Source organism: Ostrinia nubilalis, chromosome 8, assembly GCF_963855985.1.
Source record: "Ostrinia nubilalis chromosome 8, ilOstNubi1.1, whole genome shotgun sequence".
Classification (NCBI taxonomy): Eukaryota; Metazoa; Arthropoda; class Insecta; order Lepidoptera; family Crambidae; genus Ostrinia; species Ostrinia nubilalis.
In genome coordinates, this window is record NC_087095.1 from 5,224,190 (window position 1) to 5,237,724 (window position 13,535).

The 13,535-nt window shown below is 35.8% G+C and overlaps 1 protein-coding gene across 2 annotated transcripts in view; it reads right to left on the reverse strand.

The window, feature by feature from the left end:
* LOC135073783 (uncharacterized) overlaps positions 1-13,535 on the reverse strand; it is a 49,030-nt gene that overhangs the window by 2,036 nt on the left and 33,459 nt on the right. For both annotated transcript variants that reach the window (XM_063967960.1, XM_063967959.1), the window contains exon 2: positions 191-423. In XM_063967960.1, coding sequence (XP_063824030.1) covers positions 191-421 — 231 coding nt within the window. In that variant the 5' untranslated portion in view covers positions 422-423. The remainder of the gene's footprint in view (positions 1-190; positions 424-13,535) is intronic.

A 13,535-nucleotide genomic window follows, 5' to 3' on the forward strand; every position in this document is an offset into this window, starting at 1 on the left:
AAGTGAATAGAATACTTGTTTTCGTTACATGGCATCGACTTTTGCAGGAAGAGCAACATCGACTCTTGGAGACGCAGATAAGGTCGTTATGTACACGAGCACAAGCAGTATATGCAGTATGACTTCTTGCTACAGGTACCTGGCTGGCAGTGGGTCTAGTGGTCCACAAGGAGTTGCTTGCTACAGTTACCTGGCTGGCAGTAGGTCCAGTGGTGCACGACGGCGTCGGAAGCGAGTGCTTGCGGGTGTCGCGCCAGGGCGACAGGTGGTAGGGGTCCGGCGGGGACTCCTGGTCGATGGAGAGGCCACGAGCGGGCGCGCTGGACCGCGGGGACGACTCGGCATCCTCGGAGCCACTTTCCTCCACCACGATCAGCGGCTCGCCGCCGCCAATCATTGCCATTGACCCGCGCCGCATCATTGCTGGATGGAAGAGAAAGATAATCATTAGGCCATTTTGACTCCACAGGTAGCGTATGTTGCAATGACGAGCCAGTTCGGTTTCTATACGTTCCAGAGACGAGCTGGTTCGTCAACACACTTCCGTATGGTATTGGTAATATGGCACCGATGCGTACGTACCTAAATATACATATAAATAAGTTATATTAAAGCGATAAGAGCTGGAAGTAATGTTATAACTTTATATATAAGTTGCATACTACGAGTAGTCTTAATTGAGATACATTTTTAAGCTGGCAACACACAGTTTCTCTACAGTTCAAGGAATTATTTGTGAATAGTGTCCATCCCGTATTGAACAACATGCAATCTATCAAATCTATGACCAATCATTCTCCATTCAATCCTAAATACTTGGAACCTTGTTAACTTACCTAACAAATTACCTAGCTGTTAGGCTGGAAACGAAGCTTTTCAAAAGCTGGTTTAAATTCATAGACGGAAAATGTAATTAATAAAAATCAGTAGGCTTGTTTACCTTAATTCCGTTCACAAAAGCCGACCCTTTAATTTATATTTACTTTAGTAACCGCCTCGGCTTTATTAATTTCTAATTGCCGCTACAAAGCTGAATTAAATAAAAGGAATTTTCCGATTAATCCAAAACATTAATTTTCATTGCGTTTTACCTTTTCCTTTGGCTGTTTCGTGGAACGATGTTTGTTGAAATCAAACGATTCTTCTTTAGACAAGGACCCGAATCCTTCAAAATGTTATAAAACTTTGGAACTAGATTAGGCGGAAAGTTAGACAATGACTTATCTGTAATTAGAATCATAATTTGTCAAACTTCACAGGCAGGTTGACGTTCGTTAAGCGTAACACTGTAGGTTCTTATTTTACTAATTATTATTGTTGCTAACTGAGACATTCCACTGGATGTCAGTGATTATCATTTATTATGACTATGCTTTTACCCGCGATTTTACCTGTGTGTATTTTAATAATAATGCTATAAATAAAATATTATTCTGAGTAATAACTACGTTCATAGTTTCATTAAATTCTGTCGTTTTCACGTTGGCCATTTCCAAAGCTCTAATTGGAGTTTAAATAATATTTCCATTAGAATTGCAGCTCGAAACACAAATATTGATAATTTTCAATTTTAAATGAACGTGAAATTATGTGGTTAGCTGTCCCTAATTAGACTGTGCCCGTGTATAAATAAAAGCCACCGAATGCATAATTTATTATTATGATGTATAAATATTTGACTCATTAATTATGTACAAATTAAATCATACTGTTGTGATGTGACCGCAAAGTAAATCTACTGGCATATGAATTGCTTGATTTGTAGCAGATTTTAAAATACGTTTAGTTTAACTTAAATAGGTATAGAATGCTAGGTGACAAATACCTACTTCAAAATAATGACTTTAGAGAGACCACGTCTCAGTAATCAACTAGTGGAACTTCACCCTGAAAACATCAACCCCTAAATTAATTAAAATTTCGGAAAATCTAAATGCTGGCTCTTTCTTTGCACAAAGGCTTTGTATTGCCATTCAGCGAGGAAATGCAGCCAGCATTCTCGCCTCTTTGCCTCACGGACACACTTTTATTTTTGAGTAAAATAAGTTTATATTTTTATTTTGTTTAGAGTTAAGTTTGCCTTAGTTTTAAAAAAAAACTGTTTATTGTAAATAAAGTTGAAAACCACATTTGAGTTTGTGGCAAGTACGTATAGCTTCACATTTACTAAAGATTGTTTGTGAATGTTATCTTATCGTATCTTCGCTACGTAAATTCAAAAAAAAAAAAAAACAAATTTCTGAATTGTATACTCCGTCAGTTAGTTAATAATAGTTGTTGCATCCTGTCACTTTGGCAACTTCATTGTTATCCAACATTCTGTGCATGTCGTGGCAACCTTTAATTAAGGCAACACCTTAGCTTAATTTATTTTTAAGGAAACTGTGAATGTATGGTGTATGTTTTGTTGGTTGTCCTTAAATAAATAAATAAATAAATTATACAAGCTAGACGTGCTTTTGTAGTTTAAATTGCACATTTAAAATACATAACTTAACTTTATAATTACTATAGCTAATCTAGTGATCTAATTAGAATATATTGCATATCCCTCAATTCGTTATGGCCAATCATTAATCGTAGTATATATTAATAATAGATTAAAATGAATGATAAAACCTCAAGGACAACTCCTTATTGGGACTATTCTCATTCTCATTTCCATAGCTACGACTACTGTGTAGTCAGAATCTACAGCTAGAGCTCGACTACCAATTAAACTTAACCAGTGAAAACAACTTTTCAACGATCACATTAATAATTCTCTCAAGATAACTTTGTTTTAGTCAAGTACGAAACAAAAACAAAACTTTAAAGTGAATACTATGGCACTTTATGTAATTGTAATAGATATTATGATTTTGCAACAATAACGTGTTGTCATCTGTACAAACAAAACAATACATTAATTTTTCCAACAAAGGTTTTGCTTCTGTTATTCGTTGTTTTTCAGCCTAATAATGTCAAAAGAAAGTAAATAATGAGCATGTTTGTTTCACTTTCAGCATATATGTCAGAGAAGTTGTGTTTGCTTAGCAAAAATACATATTTTATTGACACAAGAAACGTATTTTAACGTCCCGAAGCGAGTAACCTAAATTAATCACTGTTGATACAATGTCACGGTTGGCTCTGGCTGACCTAGTTCTGGTGAAATGGTTCAACAAATAACATTGCAGGTAGGTATTTATTGTAGGGTATGATTTCGGAGCCTCGCACACTCGAATAACAATGTTATTTTGTGAACGCACACAGACCTCCTGCCAAATTGAAGATTGCTTTCCCAAATAAGCTGTACGTAGAGCTTTGGCACGGTCCTAACAGGGCTAATTATGAAATCAAAACAATTAGATACTAAAAAGTTATTGACCAACATGGTCTAATTCGCAATTGAGTTCGTTCGTTCGTTCGTTTCAGCCGAAAGACGTCCACTGCTGGACAAAGGCCTCCCCCAAGGATTTCCACAAAGACTGGTCCTGCGCCGCTCGCATCCAGGCGCCTCCCGTGACCTTCACCAGATCGTCGGTCCACCTAGTGGGAGGCCTGCCTACGCTACGTCTTCCGGCTCGTGGTCGCCACTCAAGAACTTTCCTGCCCAACGCAATTGAGTTAAAATAACGTAATGTAAATCATCATAATCATTTACTAAGTTACTTGTTGTTATTATACTTACTTCTACATCAGTAAGTAACTACATATTATAAGAACCTCTGACACCTAATCTACTTAACATGGATGACATTTCGGTTCATGTCCTTATTTAGCTAGCTTATCCTCGAAACATCGTGGGCCGTTAACGAGCTGTCATACGTTCCCATGGGAGCGGGGTTCACATATTTCTTGGAGTAAATAGATTCTTGATGGTTGAGGACATTTTATGGCTTTTGAATTTATTCTGATGAGAATTATCGTAATTGACACGCTCTTTATAAAACGTAAACTTTACTACTTAGCTTCAGTGTCTGTTTTTTTACAAAGCTTACAAAAATAACTCTTTACAGTTAACAATAAGTATTGCCGATTAATGTTGGTTTCAATACATTAAATAGTAGAACCAGTAACATTAAAATAACGTTGTGTTTGTAAGTTTTAGCGTACAAACAAAACAAAAGCGTAAAACCTGTATTCTTTTCAACAGTTTTTTACTTGTCACTCGGAATACCGGGTGTTCGATGGATTTTTAATTAACTATGTAACTTTTAGACCCAGACTTTTTTAATTTTCAGAAGTTTTCCAAGGTAGCCCTAGCGTAAGGGTCTGATTCAGAAAATTCTTATGTGACGGTCGAGCGCTATCAGCTGAGGCTATTAATGCCACGTTTTCGATTAGATTGGAGATTAAATCTGCCTAATCTCAGCACTTTCTTAAGGATATTTTCTTCTTTTTCCTTATGATTAAATTAGTTAATCACACCATTTCGCCTCTAAACAACATGGGGTTTGTATAAACGTTAGACGTTACGCTTTATTTGCCTAAAAGAAAAATTAAAATTAAAATTAAAACGGTTCAATTTAGGTGGTCTAGTTGGTAAAGCCATCTCTTCCAGACGTGTGATAATTTATTTCTTAAAATTGTTAAGTTTTACACGGAATTCCCAAACTTAATGTAAGAAAGAAAGAAAGAAAGAAATAGACTTTATTGAACACAGTAAGCACAAATTATAAAAAATAACAACACAAAACGAATATAGAAAATAGTAAGAGGATGTTTTATAAGGAGAACTCGATTTTACTGGGTGTGACCTGAACCCACGATTTCTCGATCTTCTGAATGATTGATTGCTCTAGCCATTGTAGTATATTATTTGCAGGTATGTTCCTGTCACCTGTGAAAGGTAACGTTGATGGAACGACACTGGGTCATAGAGTAAAAATCAGTTTAACATTTTTAAAGGGTAACCAATGTCGTTTTTCGTTTGGGCACGCTCTAATTCTTTGATTTTTAATGTTTCATTTAATTCCATATTCATACATTGTCATTTAGTCATTAATCTAATTTGATAGCTATAAACCCTATAAATTCGTTGCCTGCTGCTGTCTTTCCCGAAAACTATAATCCGGGCCTCTTCAAGGCGAGAGTGAATAAGCACTTACAGGGCAGATATGTACCATCCTAGACTGCATCCCACATAACATCAGGTGCGATTGTGGTCAAATACCTGCCTTGTTATGCATAAAAAAAAAACGTAATTATTTGCCATATTAATCATGGCCACAAGAGACCAATATCAATTAGTATCTGACCAGCTAACTAGTATGATTGCCTATAGCACATCAATTACCCATAAACCACTATCGTATCAAGGTCCCATCTCACAGCGCAGACAATAACATTATCTGAGAGAATTAATTGTTCGGAAAATAACCCAGATACCCAAACATACTTGTAACAAATATCTGATTAAACTTGTCTAAAGGAACACTAAACTATTTACTTGACAAGTTTTCCAAAAAAATTCAGTCATAATTACTGTTATTTAATGATAGATTCTTAGGCCGGGTTGAACCATCTTCAACTACTTTAACTTTGAAAAACGTCAAAAACTGTCAAACTCCATACAAAAATCACCGGTTATTGTCATAGTTACGGTTAAAGTAAGTTGGTGCAACTGAGCCTTATTATTTAACAGTAAACTTGCTAAACTTTATTCCTGGGGACAAACGCAAAAGATGAGGATTAAAATTAATTTCCAGGACGAAGTTAGAATGGGTAATAAGATTTCAGCTCGGCTGTAAACTTCTAAGCAACTTGTTCGAGGTAGGTAATTGTTTTGCGCGAAAACCTGAGCGTTTGTGAGCTGTATTTTGAATGGAATTCAGTTTGTTGACTTTAAATTGGTTGTATTTTTTAAGAAGTATGTTGAAGCGTTCGGCAGAAATAAAAATAAGCACGATGAACGTAACGAACGTTTTTAACAATAAAGTGCTAACGTTTTAATTTAATAGTTTTAACGATACCGTTTTCTTTCGATAATTACTTGATAGGGAAGTATCATAGACTGGTACTTGTGAAAGAACCTCTATCACTCGCCGGTTTTAACTTTTAAAGAATATAATTTAAAAACAAACATCGTTTAGCATTATTTTATACAGCACTTTTCAACAAAGAGTACCTAAATGGAAGTCAGAAAGAAACGTTACGGTTGAATGCTCATTTGCCGTGAGCATTTACTTCAAGCATTCGAGATTTGCAAAATGCTTTTGGAAATTGTTTTTTCTTGCATTGTACTATTTTTAACAGTGTTTAATTTCATTGTATGCTTGCTTTTAGATTCTAAAGTTTAGAATAGGTATGCTATGGCTTATACGGGCGATAATTCGATAACACTACGTGTGTACTTATTTTAATAAAGTAACTATCACAAAATAAATAAAATAACTATTTCTCTGTACTACTTATTACCTCCATATTCGGCTGACGTTTCTATGGGGTTACTGATTGATTTTGACTAGGTGGACCAACGATCTGGTGAAGTTCGCGGGAGGTGCCTGGATGCGGGCGGTGCAGGACCGGTCTTTGTGGAAAACCTTGGGGGAGGCATTTGTCCAGCAGTGGACGTCTGTCGACTTTACTAACTTTTATATAAAATCTTGTCTAAATCTAACATCTCAAGCAATTATTGCAACCCAAACAATAAACTAGTTGAATCGATTTCCAATATCGGGCCTACAAAGCCGGCTGTTGTCAAGGCACTCGGCACATTATTGGTCCCAATAATAATGTTTAGTTGGCAAATAAATCAGTTTCGCCCAAACATTCCGCTCGGAAACATGGGATTTAAACATACATAGTAGGGTAAGTCCAGGATAGATGCGCCACTTTTTGAAACAGCTCTGTAACTCAGTCAGTAAGTTTTTATGAACAATTTGATCTTAGTATCTGTAAACTTTGGTCTTTCGTCTATGATATTACTATAATTATTTTAGTTTAAGTTATACCGATTCTGAGTAAATACCATTTTAATTCACCTCTTAAAAGTGGGATAGACGCCTAATGTGGGGGATAGAAGACTCACTGTATGATTGCTTCAAAGGATAGATGCCTGATGCAGGGATAGATGACTCGTTAATACAGTTTTTGAATTCTAAGGATCAAATGCATTTTGAAATCAAACAAGCCAAGTATTTTACTTAAGATTGTTTGTTATTAAATTAATTAAAAATGAAATAATACATAGATCCACCCGAAAAACATAACCCTCCTTTTAGCGCAGTCGGATAAAAAGGTTATTCGATCAGAAGGGCCCCCTATTTATTACTTTCCTAAGGTTAGCCGCACTACGTTCTTTTTTTCTTCTTACTTGCTACCTGTGACAAAAAGAGCAGGTTAGGATAGATGCCCCTAGGTGCATGGGACATGGCCCTAAGGGCATCTATACCCAAAAAAATTAGGCAACTATCCTTTTAGCATAGGATAGGTGCCTTTTTTAATAAAAAATATAATTACACTAAAAATCGAATTAAACATAGCTATCCCGTATAATTTATAAGATAGTCTATCAAATTATATAAAAATCTGCTTCATTTTACAACTGACAAAAAAACTATCCATTATAAGATACTTGCCAATATCATTTCGACGCTCGATAAGGTCTAGCCGCGGAAGATTTTTGCTCTCACTGGCTAAACGAACGCACTCTTTGATGGTTTGCGATTCGTAAAGTGGTAAGGGGAGGTCCCTTTCTATTATACGTACTATAACTTTAGACTAAGTTGCTTGTAACATAGTGTACTTAAAATCGCGGCACCTATCCCACTGGGGCATGTATCCTGGAATTACCCTATAGATATACGCTTGGGTTCATATTCGTTTAACAACAGTCAGAATCGATTTAGTTGGGCAAGATAATAGAAAATATTCCAGGCATGAATTAAACGTCACTAGTCGTGCTACCACAAAAATATTCTTTTACAATTCTTAAAAAATATAACTTTTAGGTATTCAGAATGTAATTTTATTATACCTTATTTATCTTATGTTAGGTATATTCTTAACCCAGCATTAGGTATAGATTACACCTACGTGTAAGTATGGAAAATATAAAATATCAAGTTCCGACTTAATTTTACTAACGTTGTGTGCACACAAAGAAAATCCCATTCTTTGATGTTAGTTTTAAGGCTTTAATTATAAAATTTTCCCTCTCACGGGATTTTGCAACAAAAACTTTTATAACAGAATACTTATTTTAAAATATGTATTATATGGCTTTAATTGTTATCTTCTCTTTTATTAATTTATACAATTCCAAATTCAAACTCAACCAATCTCGAAAGTCCAACGAAAAACAAAACACTAACGCGCCCACAAATTACCGGGGACCAAAATGATCCCTCATTCGCGGTATCAACAGGTCTGAGGGGCCAAGGCTGCGCTGGCACTGACCTGGTTTCCTGACCTCTCCCTGCAGCTGCAAGTAGGAAATAACAGTCTGCCGCGTTTCCGAACAAAAATGACAGCTTTTGTAATTTTATTAAGCGGGATAAAGTTTTCTCGTAAATGCGCGTGATTTGCTTGCGGAGGAAGAGGCTGTGGTTTTGTCTTGGATGTATTATTTTTTATTTTTCAAATAAATTAGCAGGCCATAAAGTTGCTGAACTATTCACTCAAATAATGTTTAACGTTGAACAAAAACGATGGTAACTAAATTTGAAGTTTATTATATTACGAGTACCTTACTATTTCTTACTAATTTATAAGGTCTTATTTAATTAGGTATCTACTATTTATGTGGGTAAGTAGGTATGTCAACTTTATAAAGAGTTCTTTCTCAAGCCCATTAATAAGTAACATTAATGGTGATGTACTAAAAAATCAACTTTAGTCGTCAAAAGAAAACAAATCAATGTTTTATCGCCTTTTGTTTACTCTGCCGTTATATGAGAGTGCTATCATCTCTCCTATATACGTTGACATGGAAACACTTCTCGCTCCGTAACGATATGCGCCCCCATCTGAAGGCCGGTGACAGAAGCTAATAAAAGATTTAATAGATAAGACAAAGCCCGTTACGCGGCTCTTCGCCGTAAAATTGCCACTTGCCGCCGCTACTGCCAGTCTTAGAAACATCTGAGTGCTTTAATTTTATCTCTTGGGTTGAATTAAAACCTTAAAGCCACCGTTAAAAAGTTTAGAGCTTTATAAATAGGTACCTAAGGGTATCTATCTAAGTTTATATTGATGGTCTAAGTTAAACCCATGTTTTAGTGCCGTGCTTTCAGACTATATGATACATAATTTTACACCTTTGCTCACGGTAAGTATTATTACTACTTTTTGTTTGCTTACTATTGTCTGTCGGCCGTTTGGTGTAGTGATTCAAAACGGACTACTATTCCGGAGGTAGCGGGTTCGATTCCCGCACAGTACAAACATTTGTGTGCATGAACATATCTGTTTGTATTGGACTGGGTGTTTTCTATATATACTTAACATCAAATAAACCGCACCTTCCGCGACGCGAACTTTAACGATTTTCTTCTGACACAATCATGGTGCCCCAACAATATTGGTGTTTTGAAAGCCCAATAAATATCCTTAAAGAAAAACACATTTAATTTCTTAATAAATGATTAACATATACCATAAATGTGACTTGAAAAAATATCTCACTTTGGGCCCACCTATGGGATCAATTAGACCAATTTTTATGGTTATAAAACCAAATAATGATCTCACGTGTCCTTTTTAACAGATGGATAGCAATTAAACCCAACTTAACAGTTTTATTGCCATAAAAGTTGGCTCTAGCGTAACTACCTATTTTTTGAAGAAGTGACTCTGGATCCTTCTAAAGAAACATTTTTGGGGTAAAAACCTTTCCTTTAATGAAATGAAGGTTAGAACTAGGCTTTTAAATGGTACCAATATTGGTGGGAAGTGGGGATGCATACGTTTGAGAATGCTTGTCGCGGGAGGTGCGATTTATTTGACGTCGAGTGTATAATAAGTATGTATTTACAAAAACAAAAGTATTTAAGTATGTTTATATCCGTTGTCTAGTACCCATAGTACAAGCTTTGCTTAGTTTGGGACTAGAAGCGCAGTGTAAAATGTCCAAGGATATTTATTTATTATTTATTTATTTATTATTGTAACGTGGAATAGAAGTGTGATTCATTTTTGCAAAACTTTCGCGGTGACACCCCATTTTTTTTATTCTATGGCGGTGGTGTCAATTTTGAGAAACGAAATTTTGCAAATTGCGTTAAATTAAGGCTCCTGGGATATGCGTTGAACAATTAAATATATCAGCCCCTGGTTTGTGAATTAAGATTTTTAGTTTGAGCGTGCTTAATCAGAAACCGAACCTAAATCTAGTAGACTAGTACCTACCTACTAAGCGTACGTAATTTGGTTGATATATAATTTTTCTTAGATTGGTGTTTTTGTATTCAACCATCTCAAACAAGGCAGGTACATGCCATCTGGAAAGTCCCAGTTATATCTCAAAGTAATCCCACAGATACTTAGCAGGTATTACCTTTGGAACATATTCGATGCATGCGGTCTGGAATCGAATGCCATCCAAATGGAATACTAACTCAATGCTCGTCGGTGCTCGTTAAAATCGAGTGTGTTGCTAGAGTCGGCTTAATCGAACACACATTGCTACCTCCAACTAAACTAAATGGAAGCTGTAATGGAACGGAAAACTGGGGAAAACCAAGAAAGTGGAGAATGCGTACGAAATATCTGCCGAGTGCGAAAATTCGGTTGAATACATTCAGTTCGTTGCAAAGAACAGTTTTTCAAGTTTAATTGTTTGCAAAAATACGATGATAATTTATAATTTAAATATAAAAGTTTTGGTGATGTGAAACACTACTAATACTCGTAGTTCCATCAATAGTTAGTACCACCTTTCACATGTGATTTTGACTAGGATGTGTTAAAACACTTTGGTTTTGGATAGGAGCAGCCATGACTTGATCATGTTTAAGTATAAAGACTTTTTAGTAATCATTCTTAAAAACATCACTGCGTCGCATTTTCACTAAAAAAGGAGCCATTCCCGGCGTAATTAAAGAAGCCCTCTTCCTGTTTTCTCAAAATGATATTATTTAGCCTTGTCTGACATTTCACTCCTCATTACTGCTTCGCCTTTTCTCTCGCAGCCTTTATTAGCGCTATTTGTCTCGCTCCGGCCTTTACACAATTATTACTTTTCGTACGAACGTTTATTTTTTGCCGGAGATTTTATTATGTTTCGTGATATAATCCGCCTTAGAAAGGGAGCTTTTCATCAAATATTTTAAGTACAAATTCGTGCTCGCCTTATCTCTGCTAAGTCCTTCATAATAGACGAGATCGTAAACTTTAGAATTGTGGTGAAACAATGAATTTCATCTTTCGACTTGCTGGCTGTAAACGAAAATGAATAATATTGCCAGATATAAATAATAAACTTGGGGATTTGTATCTTGTAGTCAACGAAAATGTTTATGAAATAAAGACCGTGGCACACAGTTTTCGTATATTTATACATACAGCGTGATATTAATTTAGTGCTGTTTCTATACAAATTAAGGTATATTTGCGCGGCTTATTTCTACTGTCATTATGGATCATATCAAAAGTCATATTGTCCACGACAACTCAGTCGTCACGCTGCTTCTGTGCTAGCATAGAAGACGTCATCTAAACCTAAGTAGGTATCAGCATAGCTGGGCACCGTTAATCAAATAGTTAACTTCGTTAATCGTTAAACCGTTAATAAAAAAAATTAACTTCGTTAAACGTTAAAACGTTACATTTAGCAAGATTTAACGCAAGTTAACGTTAATCGTTAATCCGTTAACACATGATAATAAAACGAAAAACGTAATGAGGGTTTTCGCGATTGAAAAATCCGCCAGATGGCAATACGTAGACGCGAGGTCCAAATGCTGCATGATTGGTTATTTTTGACATGACATTGACAGATATGTCAAAATCCACCAATCACGCAGCAGTCAGACCCTACATCCACGTCCCGCCATCTGGCGGATTTTTCAATCGCGAACACCCTCATTGTATGCAAGGTTCAAATAATTTCGAAAGCTTGTATCGCGCACGGAATTTATTCCTCTTTTATGTTTGCGCTACAAGCTTTCGAAATTATTTGAACCTTGCATAAAATTTTTTTTTTCGTTTTTAGTAACAACTGCATTTCAGAATAAAAGCTTGTTTTTATAAAAGTACTAGCTTTTGCCTGCGGCTTCACCCGCGTGAAATTTAGTTTCTTCATAAATTATAGCCTATATGTTATTCTGGGTTATAAACAATAATACTGTAGTTTCATCAAAATCCGTTCGGTAGTTTTTTCGTGAAAGAGCAACAAACATCCAGACATCCAAACTTTCGCATTTATAATATTATTAGTAGGATAGGATTTTATTATTATAATTTTATTTTACACTTTTTAGTAGTAGACTAAGAGCTATTATAGTGAACGCCAGACCTATCTACGTCATTTTATAAAAGCTGAATGTTTGTCAGTTGGGTCGTCGTGGCTTTAGCAGCTATACTAAAAAAACTGTCTGGCAAGGAGTTGGAACTGTCAAAACTGTGTGGCTGATGTCGAAACAACTTCTAATATTATATTTGGGCAATTATTAGAAGTTGTTTCGACATCAGCCACACAGTTTTGACAGTTCCAACTCCTTGCCAGACGGTTTTTTTAGGATAGCTGCCAAAACAACGATGACCCGAGTTCGTTTTGGGCAGCCTTCGGGAGTGGACGTGCGCAACACGTGCGCTCCAGACGGTCCGACCCTAAAAGGCACTTACAAAGCCCTATGGCGTTTGACGCCGACGCGACGGTTAAATCCAAATATTCTAACAGTGAGAATTACCCGAAATCATAGCCGCGATTATCTATTAACAAGGTCAGCTGTTTAAAAATTAGTGGATATAGGTCAATTTTTTGAATGAGAAAAACTGTAGGTGAGAAAAACGCATCGAGTACACAGTGACCAGCACAGCGCCTAAGCTCGACGAAACCCGGTGAGATCTTTCCTTATCTTTCTTTCCTTATAAATATTTGGTGTCAATTATTTTGCCAAAAAGCACCAAAGCGAACGCATAATTATGATCTAGTATTTTTATTTAAAAATATGTAACATAGATCGTATAGTTTGTCAAACGAAAAGCTCTAACTTTTGGTCTATAAACTCTAAGATAAACTTTACTTTTTTATTAACATTTTTGATACATACAGATTCTACATGTACTCTACATGTCTACATGTATTCTACTTCCTGCAAGTCATTATAGTAGGTATAAATAATATTGATAACAAAGAAAGATCCCTACAAACTTTCACCAACACATTCTATAAATTAAAAGACAATTGTACAAAATTTCTAAGCGCATACCCAAGAAAGGTTAACATCTGGCCGCCAAAAAAAGTTTCCAAAAGCAATAAAACTTAACTTCAATATTGCACTAACATTATTTTGTAGATGGACACTCTAAACACATTTGCCACGAAATCCAAAAAAATTGAAACAACAGAGATCCTTTGCTTGGCAAAAAAAACTAATAGTCACAGC